Source organism: Scyliorhinus canicula, chromosome 9 (assembly GCF_902713615.1).
Source record: "Scyliorhinus canicula chromosome 9, sScyCan1.1, whole genome shotgun sequence".
Taxonomy (NCBI): Eukaryota; Metazoa; Chordata; class Chondrichthyes; order Carcharhiniformes; family Scyliorhinidae; genus Scyliorhinus; species Scyliorhinus canicula.
In genome coordinates, this window is record NC_052154.1 from 42,590,816 (window position 1) to 42,614,395 (window position 23,580).

Below are 23,580 nucleotides of genomic sequence, written 5' to 3' on the forward strand. Positions count from 1 at the left end.
AAGTGCCATTGTCCTGTCAAAAATTGAAGATGTTTTACATCATTACAAAATTTAATGTTCCAACTTTTCAAATGTAGTACTTTTCAAAGGCCACATTCCAATTGAAGCTCATTAAATTCAGGCTCGAGTTTCCTGTGGTGGGGACGAGAAAGAGTTTCTCATGCTTTGGAAGTAATATGAATCACTCTTTTAAAACAGATATGGTTACATACTAGTTTTGAAAGGTACAGTAACTGCTGAGCTCTTAGAAGCTGCAACACTGAGGCTTTTGTACTTATAAATCTAATAATTGCCTCTTGAACCATTGCACTTTAGTCACACTGCATTCTATTTACTTATGAATAAATCAACTTTTTAAATAAAATTGTTGTTTGAAAGTTCAAAGGTTAGCTTATATGGTAATTGCTGGCATAAAGATTCTCAGAATTAATATCAGAATTGAGAACATTATGGAGTTTGGCGACTGTCTTTCTCCCTGATAACAAATTAGTAATAATATAGTAGATTTGAAAACAGGACTCTTCTCCAAATGTGTAAGTTGAAAGATGATGAAATTTAATATTTGATCATTGAAATAAAGGCTCACCAAGCCAATGGATGCAAACATATCTTAACTGTGCTTAGTAGGTGATTTGTTCAAAACATAATTGATTTTATTAACATGGATTAAAGTTAGATTTTTCACTGCATCATTTAGTGGATAAAGAGTGTTGTTGTGGTTTTAATAATTGGTTTTGTGGATAAGCCACAATGGCCAGCCTGAGTTTCTATTTTTTTTTCCATATTTATTTTGATATTAAAGCAAGACAAGTGAAACTCTCAGAAACTTTATAAGTTCATGTGTATCTCTGTAGCTGTGTAAAGACTCAGAAAATATATGTGATTGGGTGTGCAGTGTCAGACTATTAGCACAAAACCACTAATTACCCATCATTCATTGCCAAACATTTTTAATACTATTATTCAGTTTTAACCTACATATCATACTGAGTTTCAACAATTTTATAAAAGCAACTTGTTCAGGTTTTATCACCCTATAAACACATGTAACACATATTGGGGGAGAAATTCAACTCACCTTCACCAGTTTTTGAGGCATAAAATGATTTCTGGGTTTGCACATTTTAGGGGACCATGTTGTGCATCCAAGCTAGCCTGGAAGCAAGCGGGTCACGATATTGGAAGCATATACCTTATAAATATCCAGAATGCCCATCTGAAACGGATGCTAGGTGCCTTACGTTTGCGAATTGGAGGCCTAACCTTGGTTGCAGAACTTCAATGCAGATAGGTGGAGCTTGCCTAGTCGCTAAATTTGATTGCTAAATCTGCCCAGTGGCACCGGGTCTTCAACAGTCAAACTAATGGACCTTAAAGGGACTGCTGGAGGCTGCTCAAGAAATGGGCACAAAACGTTTTAAAAGACACACTTCTGAGCAGCCAGCAGGAGCGGCAGTGCTTACAGGACCGTTCTCCTAGCTGGTGCTTATCAGAATTTGTCAGCCCCTGAGCAGCAGGCGAACTGGAGTGAGAGATCCAATTGGTGCCCACAGTTCACCTTTATCATTCAAATGAGGCCTAATGCTGAATTTGGTTTGGGGCTTTGTGCAGCTCATTTCATACCAGAAAATGCGCAAGTTGAACTTCTCCCTGTTGTTCTTTAAAGCCATATTCTCTCTGCAAGTGAACACAGGGAAAAATAAACAGCTGCTAATACTTGTTATGCTGCACATATTAACAAATAAGAATTCTATTTTAAAATATCCCTTTAAAAACTAAAAGTAATTTTTAAAAAAAGTTACCAGGCACTGACTACAGCTTGAGAAAGATCTAGGCAAGGTGCTTTCCAATCTAACCAGCTCTCCCAGACTGGTACTGATATACACTTAGTCAAGAAAACGGGTGGCAGCATATCTTATAGATCCTTCCAAATAGATTTACAGGTTGCTAATCACACAGTTCAACAAACATATAATGGAGAAAGTACAGTGATAAACACTGGTAATAAATTACAAAAATGTACTGTACTGACAAATGGCAAGAATTTAACAGAAATCTGGAGAAAAATATGGCTTTAATTTTCATACACTTTATAGATTAGGTTTATAAGGTAGGAAGCTCCGGTTTTATATTAAGAATGCTTTCCACTTACTCATTGCAGGATATTGTGAATAGAAATTAGCTCAGTCAAACACATATACAGTAACTGGTTTCAAGATTTAAAATTACAAGAAACAGATGCTGGTTCAGTTTTCATAGCAGTTACCAAAATTCTTAATAACGAACTGTGTCACTCGAACAAGCTATCAATCAATGAGTTGTACTATTTGGACCAAAGGAAAAGTCACTGCCCATGTCTGTGCAAAGTACAGGCACATCCTTCATCAAGTCACAACACAAAGCGGGTGTTTGACTTGGGAAGCTGCAGGCTGGTATATTCTATAATGCTAACAAGGGGCCCAGAGGTCCATATTGTGTTTTTGAAGAGAATTACTTTTGCCAAATGTCCTTGAACTTTAGCACACGTACAGAGACTTAATGAACAATAGAGATTACAACTTCTCAACTTTGTAGTGGCAGGTATTCTGCTATAATTATAAGGCATTACCAGCAACTGTGTTCTGTCCTTTTAAATTCACAAAAATATTACATCTATTCTTGAACATAGAGATCACACCAGTGCTGCACCAGTTGTGCACCTGTTCATAGAGCACAGCTTGTATTGTAAGCACTGTGTTACCATTGCATTCAATTAGAACATTGATGTATGCACTACACTACACACAGTAAGCAGCCTTGAATACCACAAGGCTGAATGGATGATACGATGGGTAAACTTATAATACTCCACTTTTTTTCATTGATATGTGTTATTCAGGGTGCAGGGACAACCCCAGGACTTTACAGCTTACACATTAATGGTTTGATAACAAATATATTTTTTCATTTTATACTGGAAGGTTTAAGGTTCTAACTTGGGCTGCAAGTGCTATAAAAATATAAGTATAATTTAACAAAGGCCCTAAATTTTCAGGATTTTTGGTGAACCGTCAATATTCACCATCTTTACACCTCAGGGTCTTACCGTAATGTCAGAATTTAGCCTAAGTGCAAATATGGAAATCCTGAAGTTACAGTATGTCATTCACTGATCTAATACAAGTTGCACTGTGGACCCCCAGCCTTCACAGCTAATAATCAGTGAAATCAATTGATCTGGTGAGATTCTTCCCTCAACCACTATAATATCATTGTTAGACACCCTATAAAAATTTAAACATTGTTCAATGAGGTGCAACTATTTTTTAACATTGAACTGAGTAATAACTACTGATGAACAACTGACCTGACCCTGAAAAATATTGTGGAATGTTGTTAAATCTCTCCATTATGATTATTTATATTTTAACTAATTTTTTGTTTCAGTTGTTCTTGATATTTCCACTACTACCTTAACCCCATTCATATGTCCCAATCTTTATTTCACACTCTGTAAAATGTTTAAAAAGTGGATTCATTATTAGGGATTTTCATTTCCTATTTGACTGTCTGTGAAAATTCTTTAACGAGATTGGCTACTTGGGCAGTTTGATGACATCATTGCAGCTCCATGCTCAGAATCTCCATTAATCTACACTACAATCAACTGAACATGAAGACAGAGATATTCTTGTCACAGAGATTGCTAGACCTTGCAAATAGTTTTCTTTGAGGTCCACAGATTTCACTGCTTTGCTCTCGCTGCAGATTACCGGCCATTATCATCTTACTGATAACAGGCATTGTCAAAACTTCAGTTTTAATTTGCCATTTAATTAGAAGACTATCATTGATATTTACTTTTGTTATTCATTTTCATTTTCCTCCCGGATCGCAGAACCCTTTGCAGTGATATGTTTGTCCCTGGTTTCTAAATTCAAAAGCTGTCATTGCAGGAGCTACAAAGTGTCCAGGTGCCCATGAAATCATTTAACAGAGGGAGAAACAAGGAGAAAATTTGCATGAATAGAGAAGTGTGCTACTTCAGTGCTTTCCAGCATCCCTGTGGGACAGTAGGTTCCTGTGACAGTGCAATTTGTAAATTGCCAGTCAAATATCTGGGATCAGAGGTCAAAATATTCTCAAATAAAGCGATGAAGTGTGATAAAGCACCGACAGCACTTACCATTATATAATTGCAGATTAAATTACCATTGAAACACCTACATTTGCAACAAAATGGTATTGCATCCCATAATTGTATAATTGCAATACTCACTGTTTAGATGTCAAATGTGGAATCTCTATGGAGCTAAAAGCATAGCTCAAGCAGGCTGAAAATTCAGTTCCATCTTTGACACCTAAACGATAAACTACAGCTGAAAACAAGCTGATCTTACTGAGACTTTCCCAGCCACCTTCTGAGCTAGTCCAGTTGTAACAAAATTCTGACAGGTTTTGTCTGCCGTTGAATCTCAATAACTTAAAAAGAACCCCTCCAATCGCTGACTGCCCCATAATTTTATGCTCAGACCTCAGAATCAATAATATGCAAATTTCAGGTATTCTGCGCCCAAACTAATTTGAGTGTTCAGCATCTACCCTGCACATGATGCATGTACTTCAAAACTTTGTTTCAATGATCCATGTTAAAAATGTCCATTTGTGTCATCAGCTTCTCTAAAATAAAATAACATCAGACAGTACAGTCGTGTTCTATAGATTTTGTAAAATAGTCGTGTTCTAGAAACCGGTTCCATTTCTACTTTCGAGGCCTATTTTAAAATTGGAACTACAAGTATGGATAATGGAAGTTATACAACTATCTTATTCATAGAAACCTATGGTTTTCTCATCACACCATCCATTCTTTCTTGAGTAATTTCAGATTGTTTGATACCATCAGATCACTTGGAAAGCCAATCTTGTATTCACCACTGTGTGAAAAGTACTTCCCAATGTCAATCCCAAACTTGTCTTTACTGGTTGATACTTATGTCTTCTTCTAAACTTTGTCTTCCTATCAGAATGCTCTCCATTAATTCACACCCAAACCTTGAAATATGATTTAGCCAAAACTTTCCTCGTCCACATTGGAATCATCTGAATTTGCACTTAGTTCTGAGAATAATTATGTGAATGAGGTTAGATTTAAAAAGGTGTCAATATGTAACTAAATCAGCTTCATTTGTATTTTATTTTTAATGTGGGATTTTCTGCAGCTTATAATTGTTTAGAATTGACTTGGACCCAAAGTAGAAATTTGTCCCAGTAAGAATTAAGTTTACTTTCATTATCAGATTTCTTTCCGCTTCTGTCCAGTTGGTTTTATGCCACAATTGTCCCCATTTCCACAACCATCTTCACCCCGCCAAAAGTGTAACACCAGGCAAGAAGCTTTATGGAGCCCTGTGGGTGAGTCCAAGTGAGAGGCCCGTAATATTACATGGTGACATCCCTGCTGCCCACCTGCCCTTGTCTTAATTGAGGCTCTTCAGATGGAGAGGAAGTCCAGCACTTTTCCCTGTTCGGGCCTTGAGTGGGAGAGGTGTGGGTGTGGCACTTCCCTCACTGATCCCCTTTCCAGGTTAGGCGTTCATCTACTCCAAGATTCTCCCTCATCACCAGGCCTTGCCTCAGGACCCACGCCACCCACCAGACTCAACTTAATTTCTAAAGATTAAATCTATTACTTTACTAGTTTTTAATGACAAAACTAATGTTATTGTTACTGAATTCTAAGTAGACCATACACAAGGGTTGCTTTTGTAATGTTATAGCATTATTGGGAAGCAATTTCTCTAATAAAAATGCTCCCAGTATGAAATGCATGTAAAGATCCACAAATGTGTTCACAAAATCTCTTTGCAGATGCCAGGGGAGAGCAATTTTCTTCAGAAGGTCTTCAGTCTTATCTATGCTATTGCAAGGTTTTGCTTTTAAATCCGTTATAATTTAGGATAACTGCACAACCACTATAGCTTCAATGGAATCCCATGAGTAGATTGAATTATATTTCCATTCACAATGCTGTAACATGTATACTGTTTGCGAAAATCAGTGGCTGATCTGATCCCAGAACTAAGCTGCCAGAAAGGTTAACTTAACATAATCGCCAATCAGTGTATATATGTGGTAAAATAAGGGAACATTTTGCATTTCTTGAAATACAGAACAACCCCCTTTCCTAAAATCTGTTAATCCCATCCTAGTCCTGTAGGTTTTTTCCTCATTCATGTAAAAGCTGCAAAATCAGAGGGTGCACTGAAGAAATTTGGGGAGAAAGGAACCACAACAATGGTTCCAAATACACCTCGTGTAACACACTTAACAAAAAGTTGTTCGTAATCACATGGGATGCTTTTATTAAAAAGAACCAAAATCATATTACATTAAGACTTGGGATATAAATGAGTGAATTATGATGAAAGATGAAGAATGCTGTTTTACTGGATTCAATAATAGAAATTAAGTTTAGTCATGCGCTTATGTTTATTATCCATGTGTCTAATCTCACTGAAGATAATTTTGTTCAAAATAAACTAGTCCTGTGATGTGTTGTTCAAAGAACCAGCACTCAAAATGTTACATTTTTCTGAATGATTTACATCTGGATCTAGTTTTCAAGTTAGCTATTGACAACAAAATGCTTTTGAATTTCAAAGTGAATACAGATATCAATCCAATGGCAATGTCTGCTTGACCAGATGCACTATTGATGACTTTATTACCAGCTTTCATGTAATGCTCTTGAGTTGGTAACGGCATAAGAAAATGCAGATTGGATCTGTATTAAAACAAGACTGCAAATGCTCCAAATCTGAACTAAAAACAAAAACGGCAAATTCTAAAGAAGGATTGGCACCCAAAAGATTAACCTGTCATTTCTGTTTACAGGTGCTGGTGGACTTGCTGTGGTAATGTTTTTGCATATTTCATGGTATAGTACCTAAACCAAAACTCTTCTGATTACCACAATTTTATACTGATCCTACAGCTTTGTTGAAATTATGATAACATCTAAAAGAGATGTGCCAGCCAGGAAAATACAGTTGTTCTTATTAATAGAACTCATGTTTACTCTTCAGTGTGAAATGTGTGGCTCTGTTGCTGAAGAACACTTCAGATAGAATGAGAACATTACCACATCCTGTCTCTTTACTCACATAGAGACACTATGGCATTTTAGCCCACAATAAATGGATATAGATATATATATCGATAATCTATCTTACAGCAACTGGGTCAGTATTATAGTTCTACAAATGAAATGTTCCTCATGGCTACAAGAGAAAATGGTGCAGCATTTTGGAAGTGACAAATGAATCTTGGTTACTGGTGATGATAAACCACAACAAATTGCTTTGTTTCCTGTGGATCTTTTGGTAATTTATACCTCCGACAGCTGAAATTACATTACACCAAAGTTGCAGAGCTTGTGTATCTGTGACTTCTCTCTGAGTAATCCAGCCAATGTATGCTTTAAATTATACTAATTGTCCTAAAGAACCTGTTAACCAGTGCATCTGAGTGTTGCATTTATTACTGTGATGAAGACGTTTCTTTTACTGTTACATCCTTGCCAATACATATGTCCTCACAAAACAAAAATAGTGTATTTGAGCATTTGAGAGATTTCGATATAAAACAATTGATCTTAAAAGGGGCAGCACCATCTAAATTGCCTGCTCAACTCCAAATAAACAATGACAAAAGTGATACAGACATACTTCAATCAATTTGAATAGTTGTAAGGATTGCAGTGATGCAGCACAAATTAGGTTAATGAAGAAAGGTCTTTAATTCATGACCATCTAGTCAATTGTCGACTTGTTCAATGCTGCATTTGATTGAACTGGATCACTGTGTATCCTTAAAGCAAGTTATGGCTTACTCAATAGCCAACATACAACTCTATAATTGTGCAGGGGTTTCCTCAGTAAATTAGACCCAGTTGCCTGCCAGGCATTCTCCATTCTTGTGAGAGAGCTCCACTTTCCAGGATGTCCGAAACCTTTAATTTTCCATTCAGTTTTCTGTGTGCACGTAAATGGGACAGATGTAAACCACTGGAAACCCAGGCTTTGTCATTTTGTAAGGAGATGCAAATTATTTCCATTTGAAATCCTTGCCAAAAAAAAAACACTGAAATATTCACAACATTCCTTATTTTCTATTCTTGCCATGGTTGTCATTGGGTTCTCAAAGCCTAATTTCTAAAACTGTATTATGATATTACAATGGATTTTAATCTAGATTTCAAAAATAGGAATTAGGCACTGCAGTTTATAATTTTGCGATCATATTCACATCCGCTAAAGCAACCTGACTTATACTATCAGAAGTTAATTTCCTAACTTAAGGCCATGCATGAATCTTTAAAGTTTCTGTTTCCCTTCAGTACAAGAAACGTTCCATGTGCTAGCAATAGAACTGGAAATACATTTGTTCAAAGGTATGCACAAGTTATATCCTAAATCTGGCATTTCTGACATAGCAATAAGTTTGGAAGGAGATTGTCCTGGAATAACTGTTCAGCACCAATGTCAACTATCATCTTCACCCTGTTCGATCACAACTGCAATCACTAATGTGCATGGGGTGAGTGGGGGTAGGGGAAGCTAACCACAGTGGCCTATGGTCTGAATCAGATACTAATCGAGATATCAGTGTGACATAGTAATTGTCCCAACAGCGCTGTGTGCCAGGTAGGTTTGACCCACCCTTTTCTGAAACCCTGGACAGAACCTGTAAGTACATAAATATATTTTCTGACAGCTTACTTCCCCAAACAATTGTCGCTAGCAGAAGTCTAGTTAAATCATTTACTGTGAGGAGAGAATGAATAACTGCGAAAGCTAAATTACAGAAAGATATTCAAAAATGATTACGACCACTCTGGACAACAGGGGACTCAAACAAACTAAGACAAACTGCAGCAGGCATCAGGGAGGTATTTTCACACAGATGGAGAGGCTCTCCCGTTGCATGAAAATGCTAGTATAGGCCCAAATTCATAAGTCCCACCCTGAACCCTGCCTCTGCCATTTTTAAAGGGTTGAGGGCTGGGAATGGGGCAGGTTATAAATTGCACACCCGTGATTCCCGGAGGCAGCTACCTATATAAGTCAACAGATGCCTCCACTCATGTCTGATTTTGAAGAGGTAAGCGGCTGAAACACAAAGCATGCAGATTTGACCTTTTAGGAGCAGGTGTGAACCTTGCGCATTTGCTTGTAGATCCAGGTTACCCCTTTGGAGAGATAAGGGAACCCTTTGGTTATGGGCCCAGCACATCTTTGGGATGTTGTCGCCCTTTGGGAGAAGTAAGACACTATTTGAAGGTCAGGTGCCATTTGGAATTAAAAGTAGACATGATTATGCATAAAACTAATTGGAACTGTAAAACTGCCAGAGAACTGTCAATGCTGTAAAAGACTGTCAAAGTTCTTTTGGAACTGTCAAGCTGTCAAAGAACTTTCAAAGCAATCAAGGAACTGTTAAGGTGTCAAAGAATTACCAAAGCTGCCAAAGACCTGGCAAAGCTCATTGGAACTCTCAAGGCTCATTGGAACTGTCAAAGCTGTTGACATAGGCCTAAGCGTTATCTTTATTGTATTTGTGCTGCATTATTGATTTTACAACCTGATATGATTACAATGGGGTGTCAGTTAAGTGAGCAGTTTGATTGACATCTCCAAGTGGTTAGAGACTAGAAATGTTTCTTTTCATAAAAGAAAAGCTAAAGGAATTTCAACATATTTTTTTATTAAATCAGTGAGCACTAAGTTAGCATAAAGGATATGAGGGGCTATGACAAGCAGGTAGAGGGGCATGGGTTATCATTTGGGAAATGAGGAGCCATGGGGATGGGCAGAGAGGCATAATGGGTCATATGCCATGAGGTGGCATAGTTTGGCATGGGTGGGGGTATGGTGAGTGTGTGTGAGGGGGGGGGTGAGAAGTGAGATCTGGAGGCCTTTTTTTTGTTTCAGTAATTTTTTAATAACTTCAACAAAGTGTTAGAACATCAAGGCAGCCCTTCCAGCCAGCCCAACCCTGCATGTAGCTGCCTTTGCCCAAATTCCAGGAGTGGTAGGCCTAATTTCTAATCCAGCCCACCTCTCCCCCGCCCCCGCTTATCCCAGGAATGAAAACCCAACCTCCCAGGCCTCTGTCTCCCGGGTTGGGTTGGAGGAGCCAGGATATGTCCCATACTCTCCCAACATGAAGCAAAATTCCGAGTCATTGACTTTTTTGGGGCAATAAAAACAGGTAAATTAATGGATTGTTCTCTATTTAATTCTTAAGTAAATATATTCAATTGAACATTTGAATTAAATCTCGTTTTCTTGGAAGTAGGTAATGCAGACATTTGGTGACAAAACACCTCATTTAATTATATTTAGCATTTTATGATATTCCCTGCTTGCATATATTAAATGCATATTTCAAATATCAAATTTGTGAAATCTGAACTGAATCCTGGGCAATACACATTGGTCATTAGATTTGGTGTTCAGTTCTTGATAAGGTCAATCACACTTTAAATCTAGTTAAGTTTAAAATGATCAAATCGTGATTAAGTTAATCAATTACATCGAGATTAACTTGGTGATTGAATGCTGAAGATCAGGACTGCCTTCTTTACACAGGAAAACAGCAATTTTATGGATCAATATGATTGTTATTTCTTCTGTAACATTAATAAAATGAATGCAAATTTAACAGGTCATACACTAAAAAATTCAAACATTTTCACAAAGATGGAATGAACTGTGAAGTTCAGAAGTAGTACTCAACTAAATCTTATAGAAGGGAAATTCAAGTAGGGAGTTTAAGGGGCACTGTATATGAAATGTGCATCTTTTTGGTTTCTGTGTAGTTTAAAACAGAATTTTTCAGCGCACCCTATTGCCTTATCTTTTTTGGTAAATGATTTTAATGCTACAGCTCTTACCTGTATGTGACCTCAAATGGGTCCTAAGGTGGCTGGGCTGGTTAAAGACTTTACCACATTCCTTGCATGGAAACTCATTGTGTTTGCCTTGTGTCTTCCCCAAACCTAGGCATGCATATATTGTGAAAAAATTTACAGTTAGCAGCCTTGCGGAAGGAAGAGTCATCAGTGAAAGTAAACAAGACCAGACAGAAAACCCAATGCAGTTACTGCTGTTTACATTCTAACATCAAAGCCTCAAACTGTTACTTAATTTATGAAGTAGTTTATTTGGACCTTTAGCATCAGAGGTCCATTCCAAAGCACTACTGCTACATCAGTCACTTTCTAGTGCAACACCTGAATATTATAGTTTGGCCACCGTGACACATCTGGAATTGACTCCAAGCACTGCTTTCTCTGAATTTTAAACACTACCTCATCATTTACAGCAAATACATAATAAATAAATAAAACATCATCCAAAGCTTTGTGTCTCTCCCTCTTCTTTGGATCTGCATACATTTGACTTATTATACCCACTGCAACAAACCAGTGTGGTTAAGAAGCACTTGAGTCAAATAATATTTGACTACATAAATGAATTTCATGCATAAGGCCCTTCATATCATCAGTCTGTCCACCAGTCAAGCAATAATAGATTCTGGTGTCATTGGCATTATCCATAATAAAATAATTTCTAGTAAGCCAAAAGTAGAAATGGAAACTTGCCTGTCGGATTCATTCAAACTCATTCCAGGATGTTAGAATTAAAAATCTGAAAGTAACTTATTTACAACTCACTTCACAATAACATAAATGATACTATTGTTGTTATAATGTAAATTCTGATCTGGAAGAAACAATATTAAATTGATTGTGCTGCACTATCTGGAGCCTCCCTATTCAAAACATACCCACACATTTGGATAACAAAATGACTGAATCAAGCATGAATGTTTGCGTGTCATTATAATATTGTTCAAAATTAACTGAGTGGGGGCAGCACGGTGGCGTAGTGGTTAACACTGCTGCCTTACGGTGCCGAGAACCCAGGTTCGATCCCAGCCCCGGGTCACTGTCCACGTGAAGTTTGCACATTTTCCCCATATCTGCGTGGGTCTCACCCCCACAACACAAAAAGATGTGCTGGGTAGGTGGACTAGTCATGCTAAATTGCCCCTTAATTGGGAACGTTTTTAAAAAAAACAATTTTTAAATAATGGACTAGTGTTAGTGATAAAGAATATTCACTGTCAATGTGAGTTCATTACTATTTTCCGCCTGTAATTTGAGTATGTATTGTAAATATTATATGTTCCCAAAAAAGTTACATTTACTGCTTCACTATTTCAGTATTCAGTGCTAAATTTAACACATTGGCTGCTGTCATATTCGAGACAGCAGTCTTATAATGGTATTAGACTGACATGTGTATAGTGCGACACACAGACAATAGACCCAAATTACACCAACAGTTTACAATGCAAACTATAATTAAAAGAAGATTGGCAATGAAAGTCTGCTGCATATCCATGTTTAGATTCTTGTTTGCAGGTTCACTCCTTGGTGACTAACTGACAGCATTATGAGCACTGGTGGAAGCAGTGCTTCCTTCATAACATTAAAAAGAGCCCAAAGTAAGTTATAAGTGCACCAGAACATGCAGAAAACCTCCTGCAGGTAATTAAAACATGTCTTTCCATCACCTCAGAGCTCTACTTTCTGATGTTAATCCATGTCTTATTGATACATCTACCAGGCAGGGGAAGGTGGAGAAAGAGGCATATCCCCATTTTTTTTCTGGCATGCATTACGTTTCCCCCTCTCGTCACTTCAAATCCCGGATTTGCCCCTGACGTTCTCCGCTTCCCTTTCTTAAAACATGATTACGCTCCCAGGACACTGCAGTGTCTATAGGCCAGCATAAATCCTGCTATTCATTTGGATCGTGGCTGATCTGTACTTCAACTTCATTTACTTGCTTTTGTTCCATAAGCCACAGATACGCACAAGACAAAATTGATTATCAGCAGAAGTATATTTGTAACTCTTACTTCAGTGTTCCAGGAAGGCCGAGAGCTGGTCTGATGCCTGAGTTATTGTCAATATTTGTCTAACTGTACATTAATTTTTGTCTATATATACATTGAAGCTTAATATAAAAGCAATATAAATTATTGAAGATGTCTGTAAAATTTGGGATTTCCAATAACAGCACATTTTTCTAACTGACATATACAACTGGACTAATTTAATTTCTTTAGTACAAGGACCAAAAACAATCTCACTTTTTATTACTGTGCACTGGCTATCATTTGTTCTTTCAAAGACATGTAAAGTACATATTATTGTAAAATAGGCAATAGATTATGGAGGTTTATTTACTTTGGTGAAGAAGTCATAAGAAAGATTCACAAGATGAGAAACTAGGGTACAACAAATCAAATGCATAAAAGACGGAAAGTAAAATGAAAGTTTCCTCACAACATTTACGAAACATTGAGACGAGCACATGAAACGCCATAGCAAACAAGGCTATGGACAAAGTGCTGGGAAATGGGATTAGAATACATAAGTGCTTGATGGCCGGAATAGGCACGGTGGGCAAAAGGCATCTTTCTGTGCTGTACAACTCTATGGGCGAGATTCTCCGGCCGCGGACACCCGACGACCAGAGAATCCCGCCCGAGGTCAATGGACTTCTCCAATGTCCGCGACTCGCAGATAGTTTAAGAGCAGGAAAACATCATTGGTTCAAGAAGCCTGTCTTTTTCGATCGATCACAGCTTTCCCACTCAACATATCCCACTATTTCTTCTCTCTTTAGAAACACATTTAAATTGTCTTCAAAATCAGTCACCTCTTGTGGTAGTTTATTCCACAAGCTCATTATGCTATTGGAAAGAAACTCTGTTTCACTTTGCTCGTTACTCTTAAATTCTGTCTTATAGTCACTGATATTATTCTTTACTTATGGACGAATGGAATTTTGAGAACGGCAAAGCCCCTTTATAAATACTATAAATATGATGAAAGATTTGTTAACCTGAAACATTGGTCGAAATTTTCCATCCTTATTGGCTGGGATTTTCCCTTGCTGCTGAAAGTGAATGCAGTACTGGCTGGAATGCCAAATTTTCCGTTCTCACTCACAATGGGTCCTACCATGGTCGAGGCCGGAGAATCCCACCCATTAATCATAGAATCCCTACAGTGCAGATGGAGGCCTTTCAGCCCACTGAGTCTGCACTGATCCTCCAAAAGAGCACCTCACCTCGGCCCAATCCCACGCCCTATCCCCATTACCCTGTAACACCACCTAACTTTCGGACACTAAAGGGCAATTTAGCATGGCCAATCCACCTAACCTGCACAGCTTTGGACACTAAGGGACAATTGAGTATGGCCAATCCACCTAACCTGCACACCTTTGGACACTAAGGGACAATTGAGTATGGCCAATCCACCTAACCTGCACACCTTTGGACTGTGGGAAGAAACCGGAGGACCTGGGGGAAACCCACTCAGACACGGGGAGAATGGGAAAGCTCTACCCAGACAGTCACCCGAGGTCGGAATCAAACCTGGGTCCCTAGGACTATGAGGTAGCAGTGCTAACCACTGTGCCACTGTTCTCTCCGCACAGATGCTGCCTCTCATGCTGAGTATTTCCAGCATTTTAAGTTTCTATTCCAGATATCCGCTTCTGTAGTATTTTGCTTTAACGTTCGAGTGAAAATACTTTGTCTCATTATCATCACTTAGGGTGGAATTTTCATGGCTTTCCCACCGGTGGGATCTTCTCATCTCGCTGAATTCAACAGACATTGTTGCAACCACCTTGGAGGAACCCAGCTTAGCAAGATAGGAAAATCCTGGCCAATGATTCAATCAGTATCATATGCAAGTAAGAATACTCCACCACTTATACGGCACTATCATCCTTTCTGCTTTCATCCCAATTCTTTGATCACTCAGATCATCTACTTTGTCACAAATTACCATGCATTTACCCCAAATCCACGCATAACAATATTAAGAGTTGATGTCTTCAAAACATAAATGAAATAACATCATACATGTATGCATAAATTATATTAAATTGCGTAGAAAAGACTGGAACATCATCATAAGGCAGGAATTCTCCGGTCGTTGCGATTTGCTTTTCCCACCAGCCGTGCATCCCTGCCCACGGGTTTCCCGGTGGTGTGGGGTGGCTTCAATGGGAAATCCCATTGACAAGTGGTGGGAAGGCAGAATCCCACAGCCAGCAAACAGTGCACAGCCAAGAAACACACGGCTGGTGGCACCAGAGAATCCAGCCCAGCTTTCAGATGAGTTATGTCACGCAGTATATGATGTATATAATACGTTCTGGGCCTGTTTCTTCCATGCAGTTACTGCATATGTACAAATTACACGGTGAAATGCACCTTCACTTTTCATCTGTCCTTTTCCCCCATGCTTCTATCTTCATGCATCTTTTTGCGGCTACTCCCAGTGCAAAATTATCTTTAAAGTTTCCACTTCTCTGTTTTTGAATTAACCAGTCCAGCATTGGATAGAGTTAAATGTGAATTTCTCAGATGTAAAACACAGTCCAAAAGACTATTTTTTTTTAAAGTAACAAACCTTTTTCTTCACATATGTCAATGCCTCATAATGTGGATACATTCATTTAACCTTTCCAATCAGCAGAAAAGTGAATGTCAAAACTCACGCAATGATCCCACTCCATTTGGTTTAGAGCTTGGCAAAAGATGGCAACACTTGGCACCTTGGCCATTGATAAACAAGAAGTTCCCTTCCTCTAGAATTAGATTTTTTTTTCTTTCCCATAAGGCATATACTCAATTTTTAAAAAAATGTTCATATGATTGATGGATTAATGTGATGGCAAAGCAGGTCACTCAAGCTTACAACTGTTTCATTGTGAATTAAGTGCCTTAGCTACTGTATCATCAATGGCATTGTAGTAACACTTTCAATTGTGCAAAATTGAAATATACTATAAAATAAATATTGCTACATTTTGTGACTTTAAAAAATAAAAACAGGTTTTGGGTATGAGTTGGTATTGGTAAAAATCTAAATAGTGCACGAAAAAAAAGATGCAGGACTCACTATATTAATCCTACTTTGTTTTTTGCAGGGTAACTCTTTTGAGCAACAATGATTGTGTATATGGACCTGGCTTTACAAACTTAGTATTTGCTGGACAGCTGAAACACAAGGACAAGAATCAATTTTTCTGCCTTTTTGAGTTTAGTAGGCCAGTGCATGTCAAGCTCATTGTTATAATTCAATTACACTTTCCAGCAGAAAAAAATAAAGCATTTTTGCAGTTTGCTTAAGGAACAATTGGGCTGATTGGATGGTGCCATCTCCTTTCCAGTGGTCAACTGCATGAAATCACCACCACTTCATCCATCAGTTAAGATAATCTCAACGGAACTCTACTATCCAAAATGTAGGATGCACTTTGGCCATTGGCTAATTATTTAGACATAATTAAATCTATGCCCAAAACTGCAGTCAAAGTACGTGTGTATACAACAAAAGTATAATAATGAAGGTAAGAAATAAGAAAGACTTGCATTCGAGTTGTGTTTATCACACATCTCAAAGTGCTTCACATGCAATGAATTACATTGAAATGCGATGACTGTTGTTATGTAAGGAAGATCCAAGCAATTCAAAATATCTTCAACAGTACCTCCGAAACCCATGACCTCGACCTCCTTGGAAGAATAAGGACAGCAAGTGCATGGGAACACCAGGACCTTCAAGTTACTCTCCAACACACACACCACCCTGACTTAGAAATATTTAATATTGATTCTTCATCGTCAATGTGCCAAAATTGCTGGAACTCCCTAGTTTACTCCAATAATCCCTTCACCACACAGACTGCAGTGGGTCAAATCAGTGGTTCATTAGCACCTCATCCAGGGTAATTAGGAATGGGCAAAAAAATTGGCAGTGATTCCCGCAACCCATGAATGAATTAAATAGAAACAATAAATACCTTTACCGTAGCAAAGTGAACACTTCCTTCCTGAAAATTATGAGTTTTACAGTATGTAAGAAGCACCCAAGAAATGGATACCAGTCTGAAAAACATTTTGATCTCCAGTGTATACATAAATCATGAGAAAGAAAACTCTATAACATTTACTGTACAAATATTCTTCCATTTGTTGCAAGTTCTCTTCTAGGTCTGTAGACTTTGTACATTACACAAATAGAATTGCATTCAGTGGTTTACAGATATTTAATTGGATTGTACAGGTTGCTAGTAATGTTGGACGAGTGCTGCTATAGGTACAGCATTTACCAGCAGCAAGTCTGTTCTGATGAAACCGGTGGCACAGCTAAAGACCAACTGAAAGGCTACAGAGTCCATAACTAAACTCCAAGGCAGTTATCTAGTTGCTTAGTAGAAAGTAAAACCAGTGGACAAATCTCACAATTATCAAGTTTTCACCATTTTCTTCTGAAATTAACAAGACCTCTTAAGCAATTACATTTCTGCTGTGAATATCCATAATCATTGATCTGAATGCAAATGGCTTCAATTGGATATGAAAACTTGAGAAAAGTGATGAGTCGAGGCTAGAAAAATACACAGTGCAACAACAATATTGTGTGTTTATGCTGAGATTCCTTAAAGCCATGCCTCGGAAAGGGATTTAGTTGGCCTGCATGTTCATTGCATCTTAAAAGTTGGATTTATTTGACACCCACCTGATAAGTCTGATCTCTTAGTGCTGCTGCTGCTGATTGAACTACCATTGAATGCTGCCATGTTGTCTGTGCTGTAAGCTCTCAGAACAGAGAGCATGTTCATCTGCTGGTCCAGAAGCTGGTGGTCATGAACATGCTCCTGGTTGACCAGTCCTGGTGGAATATCGTGAGATGGCAGAAGATTTAAATTGTGCCAAGGTCCACCTTGAGGTTTACCCATGGAGCTCAGAAGACTCTCTGATCCTTGTGAAAGAGCTGCACTTTGAATTGGATCTTCCTCATCGGAACTTTCTTCATCAGAGGTTAATGGTTGGTTTACGTCCACTAATGCATCTTGATCATCTACATCTTGATCATTTACAGACCCTGTTTCATCACTGCATGGTTGATTGCCCACTTCACCCAAAGGACTCATTCTTGTAGCTCCTGATGAAACAAGGTTCAACGTATTTTCAGGTGGACATTTCAATTCAGATTCAAGAGTTGCACTCAAAATAGGTGTTCCTGGACCACCGACATCTGAATATTTGTTGAATTGTTTGTAAAAGTCTGTCACTAAAGAGCTCAGACTAGAGTCCATGGGATTAACAAAAGGCGTGTTGTGATCTCCCAAGGAATCACTAGATTGGCCTTGTTGTAGTATCTTATCTGTGGAAGAGTCAGCCTTGTCAAGTGGTTTTGTGGTAATCACATCTTTCTTTGTAGCAACAGGAGACACTGGCAAACAGGTTTTTTTTGCAAAAGATGAAGGCTCCCCTTGAAGATCATTTCCATTACCAGCGAATCCTAAAATACTTTCTTTTCGTTTTGATTTTCCCAGGTGATTTGCTTGAAGGTGAAGAACCATTAGTTCCATTGAAGAAGTTGTGAAAGAACAGAATAGGCACCCATGCCAAGTAGTGTTATCCTGAATGGTAACGGTTGCACCGGGAATTGAGGCAGAATCATGTGACGGGGGTCTCACAGACAAATCCAATGGTTCATATTGGGACTTTTCTGCAGTTGATCTAGATTTGACAACTGCCTTTTCTTCAGATGGCTGACCTTCAGCCCTCCCTTCACAATCTTCAGAGCCTGCATTCTTTGTGTGTTTCTCAAGTGTTGGTTTTGAGTTGGACTGTTTTACACTTGTGGTTTCACTATAGACTCTTTCCATCATTTCCTTTTCTTTCTCCAAAGATCTCAGTCCAAAAGTGTCAATGAAGGCTTGCAAAGACCCTTGGAAATTGACTCCGTTTCCAGCCAGGCTCTGGAAAGCTCTGCTCAGATCAGAAAGACTTGGAGTCTCTTCACTACATACCTCAGAAATAGTTTTCAGATTTTCAGATTGATGCTCTGGTGTGACACCAGCTCCGAGTCCATGGCATTCTGCAGCCGAAATCACTCCCACAGGCCACTGCTGAGGCACCATGCCACTCCTGAGGTCAGCTCCGGGCATGCTTTTCGTTCCTCCCCTCAGTATTTCTGGTCTCATAAACACCTGGTTTTTATTTGCTGCCTCTTCGGAATGCTCTTGTGTGTGAGGCTGCCCCAGCAAAGGACTAGTTCCATTCTGCCGCTCCCGATGATGGCGTTCCAGGTGATATTTCAGGGATGCTGATTGGGTTCCGGCATAGTCACAGTGAGGACACTTATACGGCTTTTCCCCTGAATAATTGAAAGAAAATAGTAAGCTTTTGTTTTCAACAACAAATGTTCCATCGCTATTTGGATCAAGAACAAGAAACTGACTTCTTTGGTGGGACAGAAGAGAGAGCATGGTTAGAAAAGCATAAAGGAGTTTGAAGATATCAAATAATTTCAAAGCCTTAAACTTTATAGCATTTTATGAAATATTGAAATGAATGATTTAAGACTTACAATGTAGTAAATCATGGATATAATTAGCAAATGACACACTGCACAAGTAATTTATCATTATTTGTGAAACACCATTCAAGAATTAATTTAACAATTTTCAGAAAATAACACGGGTTCAAAAACTACTTCTGTAGTTCAAAGTACATTCAATGAATAGTGTAAATAAAACATTTTTTAAACATGCAAGAATGATTTGTGCACATTTGTATCCATTTTCAGTCAAATATACAGATTTACGTTTGCACTGGTTTGGAAAATGTTTAAAAGAGAATACATAAAAGCAGTATTATGCTGTGTTCATGTAACAGGGGGTTTTAAGATAATAGTCACCTCATAAATCATCTGGTTTATGCATATATTTCCATAATCTCTATGTTTTGAAGGAATATAGATTTCACTCAATTATTATGATAATGGTCATTTTGTACCTGCTCATATTACTAGATTTTTCAGAAAAACTTTTTTTTCTCCACACATTAGATTATTCTTTAAAATTGAATATTATGGATGAAGAGGATGTGGAATAAAATCATCGCATTCCATCCATTACACCCTAATCAACTCTGTCAATGAGTTTCTGTTCTCGTTCTAATCTCCTATAATCAGAAACAAAGCAAAGTGGGTTGAGTAGTCTCTAATTGAACATCTTTTCATATTCTCTAATCTGAACAGTGGAGGTATAAGAACGCTGCCCCCAGATTGAGTGAGCTCAATAGGAAATACTCGGAACTCCATGCTCTTCCTTAGCTAATTAAACTACAATATAACTCAATTGTTTAAGCATAAGCATTAGACTTTTTACATAAATTAATTTGAGAAAGTGTTTCATATGTAAAACATATAAAGTTGGTCAGAATTGTTCCAATGATGCACAAAGACGTTATTATATTTTTGATAGTTATACCTTGCTATTTAAGGCTGACAGATCAAGCCATTAAGCGTTTTGTTTAGAAACTTGATGCACCGCCTTTATATGATAGGTGGATCATGTACATGCACTGTCTGTGCGGAGTCTGCACATCCTCCCCGTGTGTGCGTGGGTTTCCTCCGGGTGCTCCCTTTTCCTCCCACAGTCCAAAAATGTGCCGGTTAGGTGGATTGGCCATGATAAATTGCCCTTAGTGTCCAAAATTGCCCTTAGTGTTGGGTGGGGATACTGGATTATGGGGATAGGGTGGAGGTGTTGACCTTGGGTAGGGTGCTCTTTCCAAGAGCCGGTGCAGACTCGATGGGCCGAATGGCCTCCTTCTGCACTGTAAATTCTATGATCTATGATCTATGATCTATGCATTATTGGTAAAGGTAAATAAAGAGAGATCCAGGACCTGCAGCTGAAACAGGTGTTTGGATGTTTGCATACGCATCTAGGAGAACTAATGTCTGCAAAATTGGATTGCCGTGAAAAAACCTGGCACGAGAAATGTGGTGTACATTTGCTAGACCTTCAAGAGACCACTGGAGGCTCCCACCCAAAAAATAAAACTACTTACTGAATGTGGAGCCAATGCTTCACTACTAGTTCAACAACAACAATACACACAAAAGTATATTTATACAGTGTCTATAATGTCGTCAAGAACCTCATTTACAGGAGAATTATGAAGCAGAATTTGACACAGAACCACAATAAACTATTAGGGAAGAAGGCTAAAAGCTTGGTCAAAGAGATAGGTTTTAGAGAGGATCTGAATAGAAGAAAGAGAGGCTGAGCAACAAAGAGATTCAGAGAGGGAATTACAGAGCTTAAGGCCTAGGTAGTGGAATAGGCCCTATGGACAAGCCCTCCGTATACACACGATCTGCTCAGATGAGGAGGAGCGTAACAGACATCTACAGACGCTGAAAGATGCCCTCGTACGAACGGGATAAGGCGCTCGACTCATCGATCGACAGTTCCAACGCGCCACAGCAAAAAACCGCACAAACCTCCTCAGAAGACAAACATAGAACACAACCGACAGAGTACTCTTCATCGTCCAGTACTTCCCTGGAACGGAGAAACTACGACATATTCTTCACAGCCTTCAACACGTCATAGATGAAGATGAACATCTTGCCAAGGTCATCCCCACACCCCCACTACTTGCCTTCAAACAACCGCGCAACCTCAAACAAACCATTGTTTGCAGCAAACTACCCAGCCTTCAGAACAGCGACCATGACACCACACAACCCTGCCATGGCAATCTCTGCAAGACATGCCAGATCATCAAAATGGATAACACCATTACACGTGAGAACACCACCCATCAGGTACGCGGTACATACTCCTGCGACTCGGCCAACGTTGTCGACCTCATACGCTGCAGGAAAGGATGTCCCGAAGCGTGGTACATTGGCGAGACCATGCAGACGCTGCGACAACGAATGAACGGACATCGCGCGACAATCACCAGGCAGAAATGTTCCCTTCCAGTTGGGGAACACTTCAGCAGTCAAGGGCATTCAGCCTCTGATCTCCGGGTAAGCGTTCTCCAAGGCGGCCTTCAGGACGTGCGACAATGTAGAATCGTCGAGCAGAAACTTATAGCCAAGTTCCGCACACATGAGTGCGGCCTCAACCGGGACCAGGGATTCATGTCGCATTACATTCATCCCCCACCATCTGGCCTGGGCTTGCAAAATCCTACCAACTGTCCTGGCTTGAGACAATTCACACCTCTTTAACCTGGGGTTACCCCCATCTCTGCATCTGTAACGACTTAATCACCTGCTAATGCTCGCATTCTAAGCATTGTCTGGCATCTCTGACTTTGTCTATGTGTCTGGAACAGTCCTCTCCATTCACCCGAGGAAGGAGCAATGCCCCGAAAGCTCGTGTTTGAAACAAACCTGTTGGACTTTAACCTGGTGTTGTAAGACTTGTTACTGTGCTCACCCCCAGTCCAACGCCGGCATCTCCACATCATAGGTAGTGGAAGGCATGGATTAATTAAGGTGGAGCAATTAAAATCGGGGTTGCTCATTCGGCCAGAAATAAATGAAAGCAGATTTGATCTTGGTGGAGATAACCTTCACTATGGTGAAGCTTTCTTTCTTCCAAGGGAAAAAGGTGTTATTAAAGTCAACTCACCTTTACATCGTGAGTAGAATTTGGGAATTCCAAATCCTGACAAACCTCAATGTTTCTGCTTATGCCGGGACTAGGAACAGGCTGCGCATGTGCAATTCTGCATTTTAAGTTCTTTGAGCCAAAAATAGGCCAGGAGCCCCGACACAAAAAGGAAAGGAAGACCCCAGATGATGTGACCTGGAACAGAGCACCAGTGCAAAGTAGAGTCCCTGGCAGAGAGAGGGAGAAGCCCCAAACGGACTAGAGAGAGGTCCTTAAAGAAGGATCCCACAAAGGAGAAAGGGACAGGAAGAGGTACAAATTAAGTTAAAAACAGAGGAGCATAGAAAGAAGCTCCAAGCAAGAAAAGGGGATTCACTTCACAGACTTTCAGCGAAGCGGGCTCGGGGAAAGCCCTATACTCAGTGAAAGCTCAGGAGAAGCCCTGACATTCACAGATAGCTCAGGAGAAACCCTGACAGTCAATGAAAGCTCAGGAGAAGCGCAGACAATCACAGAGAGCTCAGTAGAAGCCCTAGCATCGAAGTGGGCAGCAGAATGTTGGTGACTCCATGCGGCAGGTTACTGGGGCAAAGATCCCCTTTGGAGCAATAGTGTTCTGCTCAGTGCGGCCAAAGAGCTGAAGTTGTGTTTGTGAGTTGGTGTTTGAGTATAGATTCAGAAATCCAGGGTAACAGAATTTCAATTGACGAGGCTGAAACCCTGAAAATTGAGCCATCTTTGATGCCATCTGGGTTGGAGCAACATTTAGAGAGAATTCTAAGTTGAGATTTTCAAAGGCTAAGACTGGCATCATTCAAGATATAGAGAGAGGGCATGATCTACCGGCTGCGTCGTAGCCCCTGTCAGGCGAACGGAGGTGCGATGTAGCCGGTAGATGCTGGGGTAGACCTCTCCCAGGATCTATGCGGCTCACCACGCTTCGCAGGATCTAATGGGATCTGGAACCCGTCCATCAGTATTTGGCAAATCTGCATAG

At 39.4% G+C, this 23,580-nt stretch overlaps 1 protein-coding gene across 13 annotated transcripts in view; it reads right to left on the reverse strand.

Annotated features, from left to right (window-relative positions):
• znf536 (zinc finger protein 536) overlaps window positions 1-23,580 on the reverse strand; it is a 666,926-nt gene that overhangs the window by 170,639 nt on the left and 472,707 nt on the right. For 7 of the 13 annotated variants that reach the window (XM_038806596.1, XM_038806598.1, XM_038806600.1 and 4 more), the window contains 2 exons: window positions 17,669-19,315; window positions 10,940-11,044 (listed from right to left, as the gene is read on the reverse strand). In XM_038806596.1, coding sequence (XP_038662524.1) covers window positions 10,940-11,044; window positions 17,669-19,315 — 1,752 coding nt within the window. Of the gene's footprint in view, window positions 1-933; window positions 9,295-10,939; window positions 11,045-17,668; window positions 19,316-23,580 lie in introns of those variants that run through there. The other 6 variants (XM_038806605.1, XM_038806604.1, XM_038806603.1 and 3 more) reach the window with 5 other exon arrangements.